At 43.3% G+C, this 23121-nt stretch overlaps 1 protein-coding gene across 1 annotated transcript in view; it reads left to right on the top strand.

Annotated features, from left to right (window-relative positions):
• The first annotated feature begins 3036 nt into the window (after window positions 1-3036).
• The window catches only part of lrrc17 (leucine rich repeat containing 17), a 41184-nt gene continuing 21099 nt past the window's right edge, over window positions 3037-23121 (top strand). Inside the window, exons 1-3 of the mRNA XM_074698432.1 lie at window positions 3037-3225; window positions 17082-17450; window positions 20443-20932. Coding sequence (XP_074554533.1) covers window positions 17175-17450; window positions 20443-20932 — 766 coding nt within the window. The 5' untranslated portion in view covers window positions 3037-3225; window positions 17082-17174. The remainder of the gene's footprint in view (window positions 3226-17081; window positions 17451-20442; window positions 20933-23121) is intronic.

Genomic DNA, 23121 nt, shown 5'->3' with positions numbered 1-23121 from the left:
TTTTACAAGATGCACGTTTTTCATCTCCCCACTGGCACAGCAGCTGGCCTGGCACACAAACAGCCAATCTTATATCCGGGCCTGCAGCAACACAACAACTCCTGCTTCCAAATTTGAAGTGGGGACACTGTCCTTTGCTAAAAAGACAACTCAACTATTTTATAGCTCCCCATGTCTCCATCCTTGCTCCTCGTACTTACAACAGTTTTCTCATTTTGAGTGCCCACAGGACGTTTGGAGAGTTTGCCAGTAAACAGTCCGAGTTAAGCTCATGCGGAGTGGTGATCCTAATATGGAGCTGTTTCACTCAGCGTTGTTCCCGAGGAGAAAAGGAAAGAGAGGAGGAGAGGGGAGAGGGTAGGAGTGGATGATTAAAGGGCTTACTGTCCTCTGGCACCGTAAAATTGAACAAAATGCCCTTTATTATTAGAAGAAACTGTTTGAGAGGGAGCTGGTTTGTGTGAAAGGCGAAGAGCTCCATGTTGGAAATCAGTAGGAGGAAGTGCCGTGCTGTGGGAACCAAAACCTCATGAGCAAATAGGCGTAAAACAATAACTCATAATCTGACACCATGAGGACACCAGGAGCGCACAAACCTGATCTAATGAATACAAGTCAAAGAAGTCACTCCTCCCTCCAGAGCTAGCTTAGCCCAGTCTTAGCTAAGCCAGCCCCAAAACACTTGAAGTTCCTTTGTAGCTAGCTGCTCACTTTTATAATTAACGTATTCATGCTTTATTTTCCAGCTCACCACAGCTCCCGTTGGGATTCTGAACAGAACAATGTAGGAACATTAAAACCATGCACTGCATGTGAAGTAAAGCCATGATGACTCCTAAAGAGCCACTGCTACTGTGCTGGTGGAGCCGTGGCAGAGGAGGTCTGGCTGGTGAGCTGTGGGAACTGATGTCAAATCCCTCCTGCTAACCAAAACACAAATTTACCCCACTGCTGATGGATCCTTAGAGTGGGTACAGGCAACAGAACAACAGATTGTTGTGTTGATGTGACGCAGATACCCATTGTTAAGGGAAGTTAAATGACTCTTGTGTTATTGTTACCAACAGTTAAATGACTCTATTTTTGTGTTTCTCATACTTTTCCTCTCCTGGAGTTTTCAGTAAATGATCTTTCTGATGCCACAAAACAAATTAAACCTGATCTTCTTTTTGGGAATGCTACTGTTAGCTAAGTAGTTACATGTGCAGAGACTTTAACCCTCAATGCATATGAGCTGCTCAGCAGCCAGCCACCAGAGGGAGCTCTAACCATTTTGTCTTCACCTAGGATAGCTGCTGTTCTGTTCATAGTCTTAATATATGAAGGTTAACCCCCCCTCAAACAGACAAACAAACAAACAAACAAAAACTAAATTATACATTTTTGATCTTGATGGCTCATCAAACTCTGCTCCTTCTCTATTGGAATTCATATGGCTACCACTCTGCTTTATACAGACAAACACCTGTATAGAAAAGAATAGAATAGAATAGAATAGAATAGAATAGAATAGAATAGAATGGAATAGAATGGAATAGAAATTACTTTATTTATCCCCAAGGACAAATTCAGGAGTCACAGCAGCAATCAAGAAAACAAAAGAACATTGAACATTAAAGGGAAACCCTGTAGCTTGAGTTCAGGCATTCTTTTGCTAGGCGCTACCCAAGTGGCTGCCTGTAGTGGCAGCTCTCTCTTCTTCTTCAGTTTCTTGAAGTTTTTTTGTCTCTTTTTCATCATCTTGGCATTTGGGGTAAGTCATTACTTCCTATGGTCCATGTGTTGTTCATGGACACCAAACTGGTTTTGTGTCTTCAGTGATATTTTTACTATTTTTGCTCCTGTGTTTGTCTGGAGATCCGACATGTAACCATGGCTACATTGTTTACATGTGAGATCAGCTGTTAGCAGCCTGTAGCATGTCAATGCTAACTGGTGCAAGGCCTGATGTTTCCCACAAGGTGAGGGGAAGGAGGTGAGGACAACGTGCTGGTTCTCAGGTGTGAGCTAAGAAGTAACGACATGGACCTGTCATTCCATCCATCGTTATTGGGAACGTAAGATCTATCTCCAATTAGATGGACGAGCTGACCGTGCTAACCCAGCAACAGAGGGAATACCAGAGGGCAGAGTAGCATCATGCTATGCACAGACATGGCTAACAGAGCTGACACCAGACACCAACACCACATTGAAAGAACTTCAGTCCTGGACCCTGTGGAGGTGGAGGCTGGCTGAACTGGAGAATGATGGACAAGCTGTCAGCATCTATTTTCTTATGGAGCTTTTTGCACTTTCTATACACATTCTTACTTTTGTTTTCTTGATTGCTGCTGTGACTCCTGAATTTCTCCTCAGGATAATTATATTATATTATATTATATTATATTATATTATATTATATTATATTATATTATATTATATTATATTATATCATTTTTCAAGTCTGATATCCGAGTAGAGATCCTCATCTGTACAAAAACAGCAAAAAGGGCAAAAAATCATTCAAAGAGCGACTCAGCGGGACAGAGTGCTGTATGGATCAGAGACAGATGTTGGAGGAGGATTGAGACTATTTCGTAACAAACCTGCCTTTAACATCTTGAAGCACCTCCTTAAGTAAGAAGCATGAAACAGTGTTCGCAGTGGTCGGTGAGTTCTGGCTCCATGTCAGCCAGATGTCCAGTCTCATTCCCTCTCTCTCAGTCTGTCAGGTCAGTTAGCAGCAAAACTTGGAGGAGGTCCACTGGTTCAACAGAGGGGGACCAGTTCAGGGTTGAAGCCCTCCTACGAGTGTGTGTGTGTGTGTGTGTGTGTGTGTGTGTGTGTGTGTGTGTGTGTGTGTGTGTGTGTGTGTGTGTGTGTGTGTGTGTGTGTGTGTTTGTGTGTGTGTGTGTGTGTGTGTAGACTTTTTTGCTTTACATACACTGTGCAATCCAGCCGAGTGGGTGAAAAGAGAAGAGGGAGGGAGGAAGAGGGGAGGGAGAGGGGGAGCTCATTCAGCGCTCAATCACTCAACACAGTCTGCGAGAGGGAGAGGGAGAGACTGTAGGAGCAGCTAGTCCTTCGTCCTTCACTCCAGGCTCTGAGTTTATAGGCAGCCAGGCAGATTTTCTTGGCTTAGACGCAGCTCTCATGACAGGATTAGGAGCCGGGGACGCGGGACCAACCGGAGATCTGCAGGTCCTTGTGGACGAGCCCGAGCCAGATTCTCTGCCTGCACAGGTAGGACAGACCCCGGTGTCCAGGTGCATGAAGTCTGTGGAAAATACAACTGATACAACACTGTGTCTGGTGCAGTGTTCAAGATAATTGTTCTGGCAAGTTCAGTTTGGCAGCACAGTTTCACTCTGGGTGATAAAATCTTCCTGAGGACCAGGAAGAGACCGCAGCATATTCTTCTAATCTTGATGTGAGGAGGTTATTAGGCTGCAGAGTGTGTAATAAAACCCATCAGGGGATTAAATGACTTCCTTTATTTCCAGTTCTTTCCCAAAACAAAGAATGAGGTCATGCTGAGTGTGTAAAAAGTGATTTTTGGTGATTTACTCTAAAATTAGATGAGTACAATGCAAACACACAGCAGTGAAGCATGTGCTCCGCTCAGATAGTCATGCAGCTTCAAGGTTTGTTGCACAACTGAGGAAATTGCAAACATGTGAAGATATGAATGGACCATGCCAAGTTATACAGATGATAGAAAAGGATGTTTGCATAACAAACAATATCACATTGATTTACATCACTTTGCTGTTACACTGGATTATCCACACTTGTGGAAATCACTGGAATCGAGTTGCAGAGTTGCTGGAGTAAGCATTCTTAGCAAGTATTAAACCACTGTGGAGTTGTTGATGCTGTGCCGAGTTTATTCAAGGTCGTTCACTCTGAAGATTAACTTGATTTCCTCTCAACATGAGATAAATCCTGCAGCATGGAAAGCCTTTCATATAGGATGCTTCCTCTCTGCTTTTGTTATGTAACTGGCTGGTGGTCCCATGCACGGAGTTCCTCTTTGTTGCTCAGTCATTGACCCACTTGGATCCTCTTTGAACAGTGAGAAACATCATTAAGTCGTCTGCAAACGACTTATTTTTTATTGAAAGTTGCTTTTTGTTTGAAGGTTTTTTGGGGTGAAGGGTTAGGCTCAATATGTAGGGTTACTATTATGTAATACCTTTGCGAAAATGGTCTTTTTTTTCATAAATTACTGTTGAAAGCAAAGGATTGTGGGACAAAATGTAGTAATGACACTGTAAATAGAAAAAAAAAAGTTACAATACTCTAAAATTCACAGCAGCTTTTTTTTATGTGTGCATTCATGCAGGATGTTAAACTCCACAGCTGCACATGTATGGAGTTACATGCTGCTGTGTAAGCTTCAGGAAAATTCCAGGTTCATGCTGCACTGAGGGAAGCAACGCGTGGTTTCACTCAGGAATCCTACACCCAGAGAGGGGGTGAAAGAAAAGGCTTGACTTGCAAGTTTGGTGTAAACACAAAGTGCGGGAACGTCTTATTTTGATTTGAATTTCTGCTGTTGCAGCGTACATGGGTTAGGTTTAAGTGGATGTGTGTGAAACCGGTGCGAAGAAATCAACATAGCTGCTTAATGGGGACAACTTTCTCTGTGCGAGCTCTGTTAAACGTCTGTTGACAGTTCATTCACTCCCACAGGCTAATGAAGCAGTTCAAAGATCTTTGTCAGGAGGGAAAGCTAAGAAAATAGACAGCTCAGCTCCCTCAGCTCATCCTCGTCCCAGATTTATTGACCTGTCACTTTTCAGCTCTATACAGTAATCTCCAGCTTAGCGCGTCATGATGGAGTGTTTCATAGTTATCAGTCTGAGACGTGGGCCAAGAATCAGACTGAGACCATGCTGATGTCTGCAGAACATCAGCTCAAATCTGAGTTATTTCCAGAAACATTGACCTGAAATCTGCTTTTACATATAGCCCTCTCTGAAAGTATCATCGCCCTGTAACTTTTTCCCCTCTCGCCTCTGCCTTCCTGCAGAAATAAATGTGTCTGGTTTCAATTAGGCTCTCAGGGATGTGTGAGGGTTCTCCCTCTTGCTTGCTCTCCCATGCACAGTTGTGTACATCTGCTCGTGTCATAGTGTCATCCTCTGCTGTAGGCTTGCGGTTGGGCTTGTGTCGTGCTCTCTTGATGTTCTTAAAGCTGTCACTCTTTCCTTGATTTCATCTCTCTGTGGAAGCTTGATGGAGAGCCTGCCTCAGGGGAATGAGCCGCAGACCTTTGGGCAAACATGCGCTCCACATTGACAGGAAACTGAACCCAAAGAAAACAAAGAAAGCACATCTTGGTGGGAGGTTGTCTTGCAGAGAGATGAGCTCTCACCTTTGAGCTCTAGTCCTCTTTCGCTGTGATTGACTGTGTGGATTGAAGCTGAATGTTTGTCATTTTTTGGTTGGTAGGTAAGAAGAAAAGACCCGTTCTTGTTTCTTCTTCTTTCTTCCCCTTTTTTTTTTTTAATTTTGCAGCCTCCCCCTGCTTGTTCTCTCTTTCTCTCTGTAACACAGTGGCCCTTGTGTTTCTGGACTGTTTCCTCTGGAGGTCTGAACTCCATCCATCCTCCAGTGGCCAGTCCAATGTTATTGGAGCATGGGGGCAGCCAGTGCAGGTTTGGAATGTGCAGCCCAAAAGCTCCTCAAGTGAGAGGCTGTTAATAAGGGTTTTTTGGATTCTGCAGCTTTTGCAAGACTGGCGTTTTTGCAGCCTGATTTTGATGCAAACTCCCAATCAGGTATGGATTATAGAGTGTGCATTTACACTGAGATCATTTGGACAATTTGCCTTGTATTTCCAGTGTCAACACAGCAGTCAAACTCTGATAAAGAACAAAACAAGCTAGCTAAGATTGCCTTAAATCGTTAATCATCGTCCTGGAAAAGTTTGTCTGTGCGAAGAACACAGTTGAACCCAGCAACCAGAACAGATGCAGTGAACTCAATGCAGTGGATGGCAGAAATTGTAGTGTTGGCATTAATCCTCAATGCATTATGGTCAGTAATTACGTTGATGGTGTATTTTTGAACCATTGAATCAACAGAAAGTAACATAATAGAGTTAGTCTTCTGGTGCACTTGGTGCAACTGCCCTGTTCATACAACCCCACTGGACCAGTTTTTGTATTTTAGCGGTAGCCGTGTTTAGCTAACAGCATGCATTGCCAATTTTTTTTCCCTTGAAAGATAAGATCCAACTCCAGTCATGCTTGTAATACTTTATTTTCTCTCACCTCACCTGTTGTCATTTTTTGTTGCAGTCAATCTAGGATAAGACCCAAAAGTCTCTGTTAATGTTCATGAATACGGCTGTGAAACAAAAGTCTGCAATGCAAGCTCATGTGGATTCCACAAAACATGTGGTTAGGGACCAAAAGCAATGGTACAAGGTAGGGTATAGACAAGACAGGTGAGTCCAAAGCAGGCAGGGTCTGTAACATGGACTGTATAAAACATAGACGTAGTCTCCCAGATGTCACTTGTCTGTTTCTGAAACGGTAAATGAAGCACATTGGCTGTAGCGGCCATATTGGAAGTGGTGAGGGCTGCATACAGCTATAGGGCCCCTATCGGTCACTGGACCTTAGCTGTGCCTCTGATTGGGCAAGCTTGCATTCTTAACATCCTCTGAATTCACTTCCCGTACAGTGTGTGCCGATAGTAGAATAATTAATGCAGACAGGAGATGTTTTTTGAATCAGGCTGTAAATAGGATAATTTCTGCTTTGAAGACAGGGTTTTGGCTTGGTGTGTATGTGACTTTCGGTACTTCTGGAGCCAGCCTCAAGCGGACACTTGAGAAACAGCAACTTTTAGCACTTCAGCATTGTCTCATATTCTTGCTGCTTGGTCATCTGGAAATCTGTCCGGAGATGAGTGCCAAAAATTCTGGAATGGAGCAAAGAACAATTTGGCAATGAGTGAGAGTGACCTGGGCCTTTATACAGACAGAAGGTGATGAGACACAGGTGAATGTTTTGATTTGATTGGGAAGTGAAATCTAAGTAAATAGAAAATTACTGTCACTTAGTGAGTCCTCAGGTGAGACAGTGATGAGCCAGGTCCTCTATTTCACTTGTTCTCATTGGTTTCTGGTTTTGTGCCGGTCACTTATGCCCCCGTTCCACCAAGTGGTTCAGTTTGATTCATCTCAGTACAGCAGCCATTTTTTGGTGTTTCCTTTGACTAAAACTGAAACAGGTCCCCAAATTACTGACCTGTACCGATCCAACCCCAGAAAGTGGAGCTAGAAACACTGCAGTCCACTGACTGGTCGAAAGAGTTGCCACTTCCTGTGCAACAGCAGCGGAAAAAAAACAACACATAACCCTACTGTGTTGGAGTTTTTCTTCTTCTGTGTATTTATTAGCGTGGTGCACTGTGCTGCTATGACTTTGCATTGTTACGTAGCTGAAGTGGCTATTGGTATCCGGCTTACACGCCCCCAACCAAAAGAGCACAGTTGGCTGTGGAAACACAAACAGGATCTGGCCATAACAATCCAACCCGTACCAAACTGTACCAATCCATTCCGGACCATTTAAGGTGTCTACAGGATCTAGTGTAGCACGTGGTCTGAAATAAATCCCTACAGTTATGTCTCTGACAGACTCTGGAGTGGACTTCCTTTGGGGGTCATGGTCTGGAGGAGACTGTTGGTGTGGTGTAAAAGTGGCTGGAGCAGTTGTCGCGGCACATCTGCTGTCACTGGGGGTCGACATATAATGGTTGCTTTCCTGACTGCTGGATCTGATTTTCTTCTGGGACACTGGCCAGGTACTCCCAGGCGCAGCCAGAACCAAGCCCTCCAGCAGCCAGCGGGGAGAGGAACATAAAATCAGAATTGGTTTAAAAAATATGCAGTCCCCTTCTTCATTCACATCGTCATTTGACCTGTGGTATAAAAATATCGATCACTGATGCTCGAAGCCCAGAACACACGCTTCAGTCTGATTATGTCACGTTCCTTCAGTCATGGGAAAAGGAGGAGGAGGTCACAGCCAGTTCAGGTTTCATATCTTGACCAGTCATAACAGTTGAAAGAAACGTTATTTTTATGACTGGCACCTGGACAAAACTGAAATGGATCTTGTATTCTGACCCACTAATGTAATCCAAGAAGGTTTACTGTATTGTTTATGAGAACTCTTGGCTGCCTCCCCAGTTCCTTCTAAAACCACCCAGTTTCTGGCTTCAAGGAAAACCGTCACCTGAACCCACCGGAAACAGTCCCCCAGCGCTCGCCATGGGGAGTTTCCCTTCAGCTGACACATCTTTCTGTTCTCTGGCTTTAATCATGTTGTTAGGACTTTCCTCCAACCTTTCACTCCTACTCTGCTGCCATTTCAGTGTGAAACGTTGTTTGGATGTGGTTTCCAAACACGTGTGCTGCCTCCATCTGTATTTCTCTTATTGTCAGTCAGTGTTTCCTTTCCCACCCCCTCTTCCTGGTGTAGGTGGATTGTTAAGGTCTGAGAAGCCAACCTGTCTGTGGCTGCTCAGGTCTGCTGGGACCAAATGACCCGACTTAACAAAAACATACATTGAAACAAAGGTGATGTTGGGTAATGCAGTTTGGGTGCACGTCCTTCTGTTTTTGTCTCCTTAAAAGAACTTTGTTTCATCTTGTGAGCACATCAGGTGTGTTCATTCCCTCCCTGTTGCACTTTGGCTGAGCACTGCAACTTCCGTTCGCTCTAGCTGAAGCCCTGACTGAAGTCCTGCCAACCACCTGGTTCGGTTACACTTTCCACTTTGCTGAGCAACACTGCCCTTTGCTGTGTGTGCATGCAGAAACCATGTTTGAAAGCATGTCTTGTGAACTTACAGCTCAAAAAAGGCCCATTAAAGCTGGTACAGCAGGAAACTCAAGCTGCTCAGCTGGAGATGACTTCTCTGCACACTGTCCCCAAAACACAATTCCACCCAGAGACACAAACACCACAGACTTAAGCATTTATCAAGTGGTTTGTTTTCATTGAAAGCACACTTGCACTGAGGATTTGTTGTCCTAAACTCATCCAAAAGTCTGGCTCAGTGCATAGTGTTAAAAAGCAATTTGAGAGATTTAATGCAATTTACTCCATACTGTCGTTGTCTGAACCAGATGAGCGAATGGAAAAATCATCCTGAATCGACTCTGTGTCGTGGTGTAACTGAATCCCTATCACAGCAGATGACATAATCATCCAGTTACTGTTAGCTGAGTTTGTATCTGAAGCATTCACTGGCAGTCCATCCTGATTGCGGTCTCCCAGTAGATCCACCTAATGTGTTTAAAATGTGAAAGTATGAAAAAATGAGCCAAAAATTAGAGCAACACAAAAAAATCGAATAATTAGCACCTCATATAACAAACTGACAACGCACTGTTAATGGAGTCGCCCAGAGGCCTTTGTAGCTGCTCTGTTATTAACATGTAAGACTTACTGAGGACTGTAACAGTGATAAAACTGAGAGCCAAATACAGCACTACATAAAAAAAAGATTGACACAGAGTTAACTTACTTTTCTGCTTTTCAGTCTTGGAGTCTTTTCATTTGGATTTCAGATGCTGGAAAACTATTCAGTGGCATCATAAGAGTTTTAACTGCTCATACAAAGGATCATCTATTATCATGCCCTCAGACAGGTATGGCTCAGTTTTAGGAGCCTTCTTTTTTTCAAATGCTCACGTGGAATACCAAAACCCAAGGTGGGAAGAGCACACCTCCCCTCACTCTTTTATGAGCGTATACATGAAAAGCCAAGGCAGGGGGAGCAGCAGCACAGACCCCCAGAGGTACAGAAAGGAGTGAGCATCAGTACAGTGACAGTACAGATGACCCTGGTCAAATCAGACACAGCATTAAAGGAAGAGCAGGAGTGGAGGTGGGTTGAAAAGAAGTTTGTTTGGAAGTAGAAGACTTGGCAGGTTGAAGGTCTTTTAACCAAATGCTCACTTATATATTACTTATATAATCTGAGTTATCAGCGGACATTTTGTAGGCGGGGCTTGACTTTGTGACCTACCCAAACTTAATTTTATCTGAAGTGTTTTTAGTGATGTAACTGCGCTGGTTAGATGTTGGATTAGGAGGCTATTAAGTGTTCATAAAAGTACTGAATTGCTCTGTGATGTTTTTGTGTTATTAGCAGGGCTATCGCTAAAAGCTAATGTGCCCACAAAACAGATACTAACAATGGCAACTGACATTATGCCAAAAATTACTTTTATTTACTTTTCAGTCTATTTTTTTGACTACAAACAGAGTGTGTCATCATTTTAGCTAATGTGCTAAAAAGCCTTACAAGCATGATTTCTGTAGAGCTGGTAAAGCTTAAGACAATAACCTCCTTCAAATGTTAGCATACTGTCATTTCATAGTAGTACAGATTACATTTTGCAGCCAGTGCTAACTGTAGCATGCTCACATGCTTGAAACATCAATGCTAAAAACGGTAGCTGTTGGCTCAGTAGTGAGCGCAGTTGCAGGAAAGTGTTTGCTACATTTATCTTAGTTTATAATATGTTAACATTTAGCATATTTAATCTTGTTAGCTAACGCGAACGTGTGTTTCAAATGTAGGGCTACCATAATAGCAAGGCTATTTACCATACTATAATGCTAGCTTGAGTTTGCACTGAAGTACTTATGAGGCCTATTTGATGACTTTTGTTTTAAATAGTAAAATTATCATGCAAAAATCTCATCTTGTCTTGTCTTAACTTAAAAAGGTAAATGCAAAAACCCCAGGATTGCTAAGATTGTTAGCATAACTGTTCAGATGGATTTCAATCACAGCCATGGATCACTCCTCAAACAAGTAGACTGTTCTTCTCAGACATTTATTATTGAAGATTATTCAGAATCAAAATGTTAAGCCAATTGTATTCATCATTGCTGATTTTGTTAGGAAAATGTTCCTTTAAGAAATTTTGGCTTAATTTTAGCATTGTGCAATATTGGACTAATTTGGAACTATAAAATAAGATAAAACCTTTAATTTAGGTCAGTATGAAATATAGTGGCAGCTAAGAAAAGCTTAAATGAAGAGTGCTAAGGAGAAACTGACAGTGACCCTGAGGGCTCTTTGCTGGATGTTTACAGACACATGGCCTCAAATTCTTTGGGTAAACATGGACTGACCAGAGGGAGCTGGGCTGGAGAGTAAAGCTAGCCTTAAAGGGCTAAATTCAGGCTGGTATGGGCATGAGGTCAACCACAGGGATGGGCTCTGCATGAGTGGGCTTGTCATGGTCACAGCTGGAATGTGTCTTGGATGCTGAAGTCTGACCGCGGCTGTACTTTTCTAAGAAAGGCCGGCCTCTTTTTTCTTAGCAGCTGGGAAGTGGAAAAGATCCGAGCTGTAGGACGAGCTCGGGTCCAAATGGTTTGGGGACAGCTAATTAATAACAGAGGACAGCGGAGAGGAGGTCATATCTGCTGCTCTGATCTATTTTGGGGTTATATATAGATATTAAACAGTTTTTGGTCATTTTGAAATATGTTCATGCTTTCCTGCTAACCAGGCTAAAAGGGCAAACATTTACAAACATGTATTAAAAAAATCACAGAGCTGTGCAAGGGAAGTGCTCATTTTTTTATTTGTAAATTTGCATGCACTTATCATAATTTCCAAAAATAAAAGTTGCATGAAAAGACATGCATATTATTTTCCACTGTCATTTCTCACATATTATCCTTTTTTATGGACATCTACTGAATAAGAAAGTTCAGCTTTTGTAGAATTGTATTTCTCCGGAAATCTGCAGAACGTATGCCAACACGTGGGACTTTCTTGGAGTTCCATGTGTCAGGCGTATCCCTGACATTATGCGTATTATTAAAGATGTGTCCACCTGATCTGGAGTGTGTGCTGGCGCTCAGCCTGAGTGAATAAATCCTGCAGTGTTAGCACCATGCTGCCCACTGGTGCAGCCTGATCACAGCACTGGGTATAAACAACCTGGAACAGAGCGAATGACTTCACCTGAAAGCTGTTAAACAAAGAGCGAGGATGTGTCTGGGTCCACTCAAGATCACCCTCAATGCGTTCCACCTAATTATAGTCTGGTCTGGTGTTTGTAGTGGCACACGTCTGGCCTTGTGTTGAAACGTGTCTTTCATCAGCTGCACGATCATGTAACTCAGACATAAGAACATTGTTCAGGATGTACAGGATAAAAGCACCCGAACACACAGGAGTCTACACGGGGTCAGCATACAGGATCTGGACTCAGAGGAAGTCATCTGGTCGGTTTCTGTTCTGCAGGAGAGGACTGCAAGCGAAGGAAGCGGAGCGGCCATGTTGGCTCCATTTGAGACGATTGATAGTCGAAGAGTTGAAAAGTGCTTAATGGGCTGGAAAGATGGTCCCTGGACGCATTCTCAGCTGTTTCTGTCTGTAGCGAGGTAACATGCCCAGTCCGTGATTCACAATGGAACGACCCCATCCGCATTAACAAGCTTGTTCCACTGTGGGAGACACTGGGACACTGTGGAGGGGGGGCTGTGGTTTGGTACAGTTGGACTGAGTCAGGCTGTGTGTGTGTGTGTGTGTGTGTGTGTGAGTGTGTGTGTGTGTGTGTGCACAGTATCCTGGCAGATGGGCTTTGCAATTTTGCCTGTAATCACACCAGGGAACCATGACTCACTGTAAAAAGCAGAAAACGTGCACATCAACCCACACTTCATTTGACTTCTTCAGGAGACAGAGAGTCCAAAACAAGTGGCACAAAGGCTGTAATGGGCATCATTATTGGGTTATTAATGTGATCATCTCCAGACTCTGAGTTTTCATATTTATGGCGGATGACAGCCTGAGGCAGTGAGGAAGAGACACAGAGAGACAAAGAGAACTTGTGTCAAAAAGCTGTATTTAAAGCAGGACTTTGACATTTAATGAAGCTACTGCCAGCAGCTAGTTAGCCTAGCTGGTCCGTCCCAAATTGGACTAATGCAAATAGGACATACTGTAACCTGGGATCTTTTCCTGTAATGATAATTACAAAAGGATTCAAGGAGCAGAAAGAAACAAAAAGAGCTGGGAATTATAAAAACATCCCAAACCGAGCCAACAAAGGAGGAACAAATGAAGAGTGATACCATCCAGGCCTGTTTAGGACATGCATGGGGTTTCCCAGAGAGAAAACAGCACTTTACTACGACCACATTTTAACACAAAACATGTTGAAGTGTAACAAATGTCTCTCTTTCTTTGCCTTCCAACTCCTTTTTCCGGTTTCCTCTACCCACTTTCCTCTTGCTCTGCATCCTCACTAATTTTTTCAGCATGTGCTCTCTAACCACCGCTGTCCATGTCCACGTGTCCCTGTAATTTGACTTTGATGGATCCCTGTGCTTGTTTCTTTTGCTGTTGAACAATATGGAGTTCTCTTTACTAGGAGCTGCAAGTAGTCCTGGGCTGTGTCCGAAATGGCATACTAACGTACTACTCATACTAAGTGTGACGTCAAAAATAGTATGTAGTGTGTTCACATTAAATAGTATGAAAAGATTGTGTGCACGAGAAATACCCGGATGTATACTATATCGGTAAAAATTTTAAGTATGGGAGGTGGGCATACTAGTCGCACTGACATGCCCCATAATGCATTGCTAGCCCCGTATTTATAAATGTAAATACAGAATGAGATGACAAGATGAGAAGCGACTAAAATGGACTTAGCTCTACAGGGAAACCTAAACGTAAGTACAAAGAAATAAAGTGTCTGCTGCGACGGACGGATCGTCTTCGGTGTCTGCGAGCAGTAAACATTTTTTAATTTTTTGAAGAGTGATGAATTCGTCTTGAGACCGGTGTTAGCTAAAAATCATCCACTAGCGAACTTCCTGTTTTCAAAATAAAAGCAACCGTTTATCTCCTTTAAGTTCTTTAACGCTTTTGTAAATTGGGCTCTTGTTTTGGAGCGGACCGGAAGTTTCTTCGATAGCATATTGGCGCTCTTAACAGAATGTCCGAAATGTCGAAATTAAATTTGTTTCCATGCGTTTTATGGCCCAGATGACCACATTTTGGTATTCTACGTGATGACTTTCTCGCCTAAAATGTTCTTAAAACTTTCAAATGTGGCGAATCAACAGAGATATTTGATAGCCTGGTGTGCTTCCATAGACTTATGTGTGCTTCCAATTTTTGTCGTCGGAGGTTTTGAAATGCATCATGGGAAACCGAGTAGTATACTACAGTGTAAACGGTTGGCACTCTAATCATACTTATAGTATTTGGTATACAGTATATACACAACGACCATGTAGTATGTAGTATGTTAGTATGCCATTTCGGACACAGCCCAGGTCTTGGACTACAAAATTCTGCTTTATCTGTGAACCATTGCTCCCAACCAGTACATGTTTGCTCTGGCTGAAACCTTTATCATAGTGAGTGGTAAAACACTTTCTGAGCATCCCCCTTTGTAGGCTAGCTGGCAACTGACAGCTAGCTCAGTATATATGACTGCCAACAAGTATTTATTTAGCGTTTGAGTACTACAGAACACCTTTAGAAACAAAATCTGAAATGTATCTACACTTAGTATAAGGAAAACTTGCAAAGACATCCTGGGCTTTGCATCTTTTGTTGAGAAAATTTTATGACACTCCTTCAAGAACCCCCATTTTTGTTAACTATGTCTAGGACATCAATGTTCGCTCAGCCACCAACTCACAATGGTTTGTTTAATCCTGCACGTATTAGGACCTCCATACAGATGGAGTCACAGATTGAGTCCCCTGGATTCCCACCCTATTGATGATCCTGTCCTGGTTCATATTGGGCTGGCTCTACTCATTGTGTTGGTTTGTTGTTGTAGTCAAGATAAATACCATTAGGTTTCCGTGTTCGTGTCCTACTTGCACTTTTTGTGAATTGGTGCATCACAGCTCCAGCATCTGGCAAAATGAGGATGTTAGCCATCTGCTGCAACCTGCTGGAGCAGGGATGCAGCCTGACCACGATGGAGTGGGTCTAGTTTGAGTTGACATGATAAATAGGAACCTATCTGATTTGGTGCCTTGACAGACCATTGACTAGTGTGTTTTGGCCCTAAGAGAATGTTTCTTGGTTGAGCCTGCACTCAGATGATGGTGCAATGGTACTCAAGAGGCTGCTTTCACCAACAAAGAACTGCAAATAGGAAGCTGTATCAAATTATATTTTTATTGTGCCATCTGCTGAGCTGTGATGCTGTAAAGTTCTGCAGACAATGCTGAAAGTTACAATTAGGATGGAGCAACAAGTTCAGTTACCTCTGTTTATAGAATGTACAAAAAAGTGAATGTGGACGAGTTTGTGTGATGTCATCCAAACCACAGATCGACTCCCTTTTGTATACATGAAGTAAGTCCATATGAAGAGCAAAATCAGGCAGAATGCATTGGGTCATAATGAAATCTTGGCTACCATCAGAGATAATGTATATGCTTCAACATGTCTGATGAAAACAGCATCGGCAATCAGTTCTCTGCCATCTTGGCAAACTCAAGACAGATAATTTGAGAGTGAATCACAAGTTTCTTCTTTGAACTCATGCAGTGATCAATACATCAGACTAAAGTATCTTAAACTACTTACTGAGAAACTAAGACTCATTAGAGACAGACGTACACAGTCTACTTCAGGAGGATGAACATATGAAGAAATGACGTGTTTACTTCAGTTACACAACACTAAGAGCTTTCTGCTCTTAAAGGTCCCATATTTATCCCATAAAAAGCCAATAAATCAAGCACAGCAGCATTGTTTCCTGGCTCTCATAGCCCCTCTGTTCAGAACGCTCTAATTTAGTGGGCATGGCCTCCATATGTAAATGAGCCATTGCTGATACTGACCCACTCTTCAGCGTCACGGAGAGCGGCGCCACAAGGTCCGAGTGCGCAATATTAAGAAAACAGCGAAGCTCGTTTACTGTAACATTACATGCTAAAACAACAGGCTAACCGCAGCCAAAGTTAGCATCCTGAAGCTAACACAGAGACAGGGGGGACACTGAGGAAAAGCTCTTACATCTGCTCCACAGCACACAGCATTTAAAACACTCACATTTCCAGGGTTCGAGGTTTGTTTGTAATGCGCCTGGATTCAGGACCAGTCTATTCGCTAGCCCTCTGTTGTTCTGTCCAAAGCTGGAAAAGCAGTCGGCCGTGAAGTGACTAACACACACATGCACAGTTTTACTTAGTGTAGCTGGCACATTTCCCTCATAAATGAACTCTAGCCACTCAGTCTTGTCCTCTTCCGAGATGGGAAGCTTGTGCATGGAACTATGTGGCTGTTTACAGCCAAAAACAGAGCAGTGATGGCTCTTCAACTTTGTCATTCTCCTCCCTGCTGCTGGGGGGATTTCTCTCCAGCAGCGGGGAGAGGAGTGGGCAGGGAAGGGGTTTGGGGGTATCTGCTCTGATGGACCTATCAGGTCAGACTTGCTCCTGATTGGTCAAAAAAGGGAATCGCTGACATCAGCAAATCTCCAAAATCCAAACAGCTTGTTTTAGGTCAGGATTTTACATTCACAAGCACTACTAAGTTCAGGTTTTGTCATTATAATCACATTTTGTGGACTCTGAGGAAAGCCAAAGACCCACAAATTTCACTAAAAGACTTAATTAAGTGATTTTGGCATAATATGGAACCTTTAATGATGGGGTTTCACCTCTGTAGACATATCAGAAGCAAATTTACTTTTGTGTCTGACTTTTACACTTTGCATATTGCTAGTGTGACTTCTAGTTACACTGAAATCCCTGAATATTGGAAATTGATTTCACAGGAATAGAAATTATAGATGGTCCCAGAAAAGTATTTAGAGCAGAAAAAAGCCAATGCAGTTATTTCTCAGTGAGGCCTATTTTTGCAACCACCCATATGTCAGGATGAAGCCTTGGATGCAGAACTGGTATGATGATATAACTTATTGTGTAATCAGTTAAAGCAGTTGATGATATAGATAATAATAATAGCCGCAGTCTAAGCCTGAGACTTCATTGTAAGACGATAAACGTGGAAATTAACGTCTTCCTTCTTCTCTGTTTTTCCCTCTGTACACACAGCTGTGACCGGCCTGCTGTGTCCCGTCACACCAAACTTCTGTCAACCACCTGAATACCGAGAGGCCTCCTTCCCCCCTGCTCTCCTCTCCCATCATGCGTCTCCTCACCACCCTCCTCCTCCTCCTGCTGCTGCTGCAGTCAGCCGAGTCCCGGAGAGGCCCTCGGTCTAGGGCTGTGGAGAGGGGCGCTGGGGGCCGCGTACGGGGCAGAGGCAGGGCTGGGGTCATGAGACGGCAGACTCAGGAGTGTAAGGAATATGTGGAGGCTGGAGAGAAGTACCTGGACTGTCAGGACAGGCAGCTGACTACTGTGATGCAGGACTGGCCCAAAGATATTCAACATCTGCTGCTGGCAAGAAATAAGATCCAGGTATGAGACGAGTCCAACAATAATTTACATTTCTGATATCCTCCTTTGCAGTTTTGTTCAACAAATGCATCAATTTCCTGTGATTTAGTACCTCGAGCTTCTTACTTTGACCCTAAACCGCCAGCTTGTTGACATAATGAGCATCTGTGCACCATTTATTTGGAGCCAGATCAAAGACACATTTTTCTGCTATGTGTGTATAAGTTTTTGCATGTCAGAGTCAGCCCACAGGATGTGTGTATGTGTATGTGTGTGTGTGAGTGTGTGTCACAGGTGTTGAGAGGAACAAAACAAAGTCTGTTGCAAGCTAGGTAATAATAAAATCCAACTAACGAGATTTAAACACTGATTAAATCGATGAAAAATGGCTCTAAGTTTTTTCTCCTCCATTGGATTTCAAAGAGATGAATGAATGAGTGGTGAAGGAAGGAGTAAACATCATAGAGGAGGAGTATTTCTAATATAAGAAAAAGGCTTGTAGAAATATCTTTTCAAATCTGCAGTTCGCTTCACTCCATCAGTGCATTTCAGGGTTTTATCAGGACAACTGTTTTGGCTCTGCTGTCAGAATTCCAGATCAGAGACTCAACAGATGATGTGTTTTCAGCCAAAAAGTGTCAAAACTTTTTGGAACACCTGCCCACCAGGTGCAAAGTTTGGGATTAGATCGTACGCACATGTAAGTGAAAGTTTCAGACCATGTGTCATCTTTTAACTCCTTCAACTGATTGGATTAAAGCTTTTCCAACCGAGATACCATCGCCATGTGTTCTTTACAAGTGACCACACGTGTGAGCAGTCAAAGCGAATCTCCCACTAAGATCAGTCTTAAAACATACATGCTCTGAATGGAGATTAAAAGTTCCCCTTAGCTTAGTTGCATAGACAGCGGGATGAAGTCTGGAGTCTGCATCCTGTAATGACACTCACCCTGGCTTAAAGTGCTACTCCGGGATGGAACAAGTTGGGTCCTATCACAAGGTTTAGGGCAGAAATGACCCTTACAGCAGTGATTTTGTGCAGCAGAAGCCCAGGGCGCACACACCAAAGACCCCCTCCCTGCTCCTCTGCCGGTTTCCTCTGCACTCAGACGGGGCCATATTTTACTTGACCAAAAACACAAATAAACGGACTCCCACCGAAAAAATCTGATATAGGTCTGCATTCACGCTTTATTTAGAGAATTTTCAGCGCGTTACTTTCACACAATAACACCGCTAAATAAGGCTCTAGTTCTCATTGTGCCGTAAAACAGCGCTACCTCCGCTGCAGAGCCACAGCTGGCTACAAGACACTCGCCGCTTAGTGAATCAGTCCGCGCGGCGTGCCAGATATAAACAACTGCAGGTAGTCTGCCAGGACAAAGAGACACGATGAGAACTAGAGCCTTATTTAGCTGTGTTTTTGTGTGAAAGTAACGCGCTGAAAATTCTCTAAATAAAGCGTGAATGCAGACCGATATCAGAGTTTCTCGGTGGGAGTCCATTTATTTGTGTTTTTGGTCAAGTAAAAATTGGCCCCGTCTGAGTGGAGAGGAAACCGGCAGAGGAGCAGGGAGGGGGTGTTTGGTGCGAGCGCCCTGGGCTTCTGCTGCACAAAAACACTGCTGTAGGGGTAATTTCTGTTTTACTAATGTAAACACCGAAACTTCTACAGAAGAGTAGACTCTTCTTTTATATCTCTCCTCCTGTTCTTGATCCAAAATCACAGAAAACACTCTTTTTTTTAGATAGCTCTCGTGTAGGGTTCTCCATCCTCTAACCCTTTTCTACTTGTCTCACCATGTGTCGGTCATCTCATGTCTACTCTTCATGCCTTTACTGAGCTCTCATCTAAAGAGAGCCCCATTGCCACCTACACGCCTGATATTGATTAAAAATAAGATCCACCAGACTCTGCCTCCCCCTGTTGAAAAAACATAATTGATGTCTGTAGACGCAGTCAATAGCTGTAAGTGAATTGACATCTTTAGACGCCAATGGCAGCCAACGAGTGAAGTTTTTTCTTTAATAATCACAAGAGGGAAATTCAGAGTCACACAGCAATACAAGAAAGTTTAAAGATTCCAAGAATATATCAATAGAATAATATAAAATACAAAAAGTTTAAAATAGAAAAAAAAAAGTTCAACAGAGGCCATTGCTTGGCCATAATTCCCTCGTCAGCCACCGGAGGTTAATCCCTGACTAACAGTATGTGTTACAGTTCCCCTAAAACCTGACAGACAGGGATCACAGGGATCACAGTGAAGGAAACTAACTAACTGCACCTCACACAAAATTCAAGGTAAAAGGTGCTGAAGGAAGTCTGACCCCCTGCAGACTTCCATTCAACCTATCAAAGGATAGACAAACAAACAAACAAACTTGGCTCAACACAAAAAAGAAATAGGAGTCATTGATCTGGATGAAGACAAATGGTTGTCGAACAAAAACTCATGCAGCCAAACTTTGCTTAAAGGTGGAGTGATGTGTGCAGAGACCCAACAGAACAGGTTGACTTTAGACTCCTTAAATAACCTCCATATATTATAATACCTGCTGATTAGTAAGGCAACCTGGGGACCAGGTTAAGATCTTTCCCTTTCAACCAAAAAGCACTACACCATCATTTGCAGGTCTTAACTGAATACGATTTTTAAAGAAGGAGGGATAAAGCCAGACCAAAGGAAGTGCAAAGGAAGCTGGGAAATGAAAGAGGAATCCTTGAGAGAGTTATTTAAGCTTCTCCTTAGAATGACTCAGGGTATGTTTCTGTATTTGCATGCTAGTAATGGGCCATATTCTTTCAGTCTTTAGTGCTTGATTTAAATATGAAGAGGGTTCAGTTGCTGCCAGAGACCTTGATTTCTACAGGCCCCCTGATCACATTTACAAGTATTACAGTTTAGCTATCAGATAAAATGAATCCTGGAATCTTTGTTTTCACATTCTTCTTCAGACTCTCCTAAAAAAAAGTCAGAGAAAAAAACTGATGTATTATCTCCCCGTAGGTTTTGAGGGACAACATGTTCTCCCAGTTCACCCAGCTGAAGAGCCTGGACCTGCAGCAGAACGACATCTCCATGGTGGAGGACCGAGCCTTCAGCGGCCTCTCCCAGCTCACCACCCTGCTGCTCCAACACAACGGACTGAGAACAGCCTCCGAGGAACTTCTGCTCCCCCTGCCCCGCCTCACCTACCTCCGGATCTACGACAACCCCTGGAGCTGCCACTGCTCGCTGGACAGCCTGGTCAGGACCCTGCAGGTGCCCAGCAACCGCAACCTGGGGAACTACGCCAAGTGTGCGGAGCCGCTATCGCTGCTTAACCAGAAGCTGAAGAAGCTGAACGTGGATTCATTGTGTGCGAGTGACAACCAGGTGGACATCAGGCCATCAGGGGGCGGGAGGAAGCCTCCTCCAATCAAACAGAAGCCAGAGGCCACATCCATGTGTCACACCTACATATTTCCTAAACCTCTGCTGGACTGTAGCAACAAAGGTGAGAGAACAGCGTCTATTTATGACCTCATGTGCTGTGGTGTGAAATTAAGAGAAACTCAACTCTGAAGAATCAGGTATTTGATGATGTCAGGATAAAACACACACACACACTCACACACACACACACACACGGTCGACACATGATGCCTATGAGAACAGTTAATTCAAAACAGTCCCATGATGTATGCCTGGTATGTTAACCACAGTAATCATCAATCTATTGTTTCTAACAGCCTGATCTGTTTATTTTGTTACCAACAAAGGTTAGCATCCTACCGTGCTAATCTAGCTTCCAGCGTTGATATGGACCTTGTCTTTTAATGGTTACGGTGTGTTCACATGCTGAGAGCGTATTCTCACAGACCTGCTAGCAGAGGTGTAAGCATTTTAAAGAGGGTGTGACAGTGTTTTTATGAGTCTTTATTTTGTAGATTTCTTTAGGAGATGGTGAAGACCAAAAATGGAGCAAAAACATTGGGAATTCAAGTTTTGAAACTCAACAGCTGCCGGTGAATTACTTTAAAGAGATGGTATCGTGCTTTTTTTTTAGACTGGATTTTGTCTTTCTGGTACCCCTGTAGGAGCTTTGCATAGTTTCCAAAAAAAAACAATTTCCTCTTTCAGGTGGCCGTTCCCCCCAACTTCATCAAAGCAAACGTGTCCAACGCGCTGTCCGGGGCAAATCAGCGTCTAAACGCGTCTTTGCATTGACTTTGTATGTAATCTTGACGCAAATTCGCATCAGGTGTGGCTGTACCATTAAAGGACCTAATAATTTCAGCAAGCCTGGTGAAGGTCTCATTAAGAGCTTCTGCTTTTTAAGAACAAAGCCTTTTGATCAGTTTACAGACAGATTCAGAGATTTCTTGAAGACTTTTCATATGAACATCCAGGTTTCCTACTCCCACAGTCCAAAAACATGCTCTCCATGTTAACTGGTCACTCTAAAATGTCCCTAGGTGTGAGTGTGCGCGTGAATGGTTGTCTGTCTCTGTGTCAGCCCTGTAATTGACTGGCGACCAGTCTAGGGTGTACCCCGCCTCTCACCAAATGACAGCTGGGATAGGCTCCAGCCACCCACGACCCTGAACAGGATAAGCGGTTCAGAAAATGAATGAATGAATGAATATCGGTAAGCCCAGTACCCCCTCTTTAAGATGGTAATGTAGGCACTGAGCATAAAACGCCACTGTAGACCTACCTAGTCACGCTTTCCAGAATTGCTAGTCTAGCCTCTAACAAAGAATTACATTTTCATACAAAGAATGTATTTAGCAGCTGCCAAACCCACATGAGTTTCAGCAGGGTTAACTGAGGACATATTAGCCCCATTTCCACCAAGCCGTCAGTTCGGTTCAGATCATTTCGATTAGGCTTTTCCATTGATCGATCCCGGAACAGGTCCCCAAATTACTGATCTGTACCGTCCCACTTTTTGGTACCCTTTCTGTTAGGGTGCACGACATTCCGATCTAACCCCAGAGGGTGGAGCTACAACACTGTAGTCTGTTGATTGGTCCAAAGAAGGGTCACTTCCTGTGTGACAGCGGCTGTATTTCTCCTGGCGGCACACAGTCTTCTCTAAAACAAAGTTTTATTGCGCTTTGTAACAGAGAGCCACATGCCAAACACAAAGACAAATTTCTGGATGTCTTCCATGTTGCTCTTTGTTTGCTGAGTCGTGTTTTCTACTTCATTTGATTTACTATATGCTATGGCGTCACACTATTATGTAGCTGACACAGCTATCGGCATCTGGCTTACACGCCGCCTACCAAGAGGGGCATGGTTGGCTGTGGAAACACAAACAGGATCAGGCTTTACTAATCCAACCCATACCAAACTGTACTGATCTGTGCTGGACTGCTTGGTGGAAATGGGGCTATGATGATTAATGTGCGATGAAAATATACATTTGGCCACATTCATCCAAGAAATAGACTTCCTTATAAGAGGAAAGCCACATGTAAAGGTGAATTTGTAAGGCTTCCTGAAGCCTCCGGTCCAAATTGATGCTTGTATAAATAGTCTTTGTTTTGGCGCTGAGGAAGCAGGTGAGGATTTGTTTTGTTTAGACTGGACCTCTAAAGGAGGAAGGAAAAGACACCAGGTTAGTCCTGTGTGGCACACACCACTTAAAACTTCTCTGAGCCCCAAGTTTTGAAGACTTCAGACTCAATTCACTTG

This window comes from Halichoeres trimaculatus, unplaced genomic scaffold, assembly GCF_033239565.1.
Source record: "Halichoeres trimaculatus isolate MK-OKI-2021-1 unplaced genomic scaffold, fHalTri1.1 fHalTri1_scaffold_21, whole genome shotgun sequence".
Lineage (NCBI taxonomy): Eukaryota > Metazoa > Chordata > Actinopteri > Labriformes > Labridae > Halichoeres > Halichoeres trimaculatus.
Note: the sequence above shows the minus strand (reverse complement) of the source record. Positions and strands in the feature narration are given on the sequence as shown.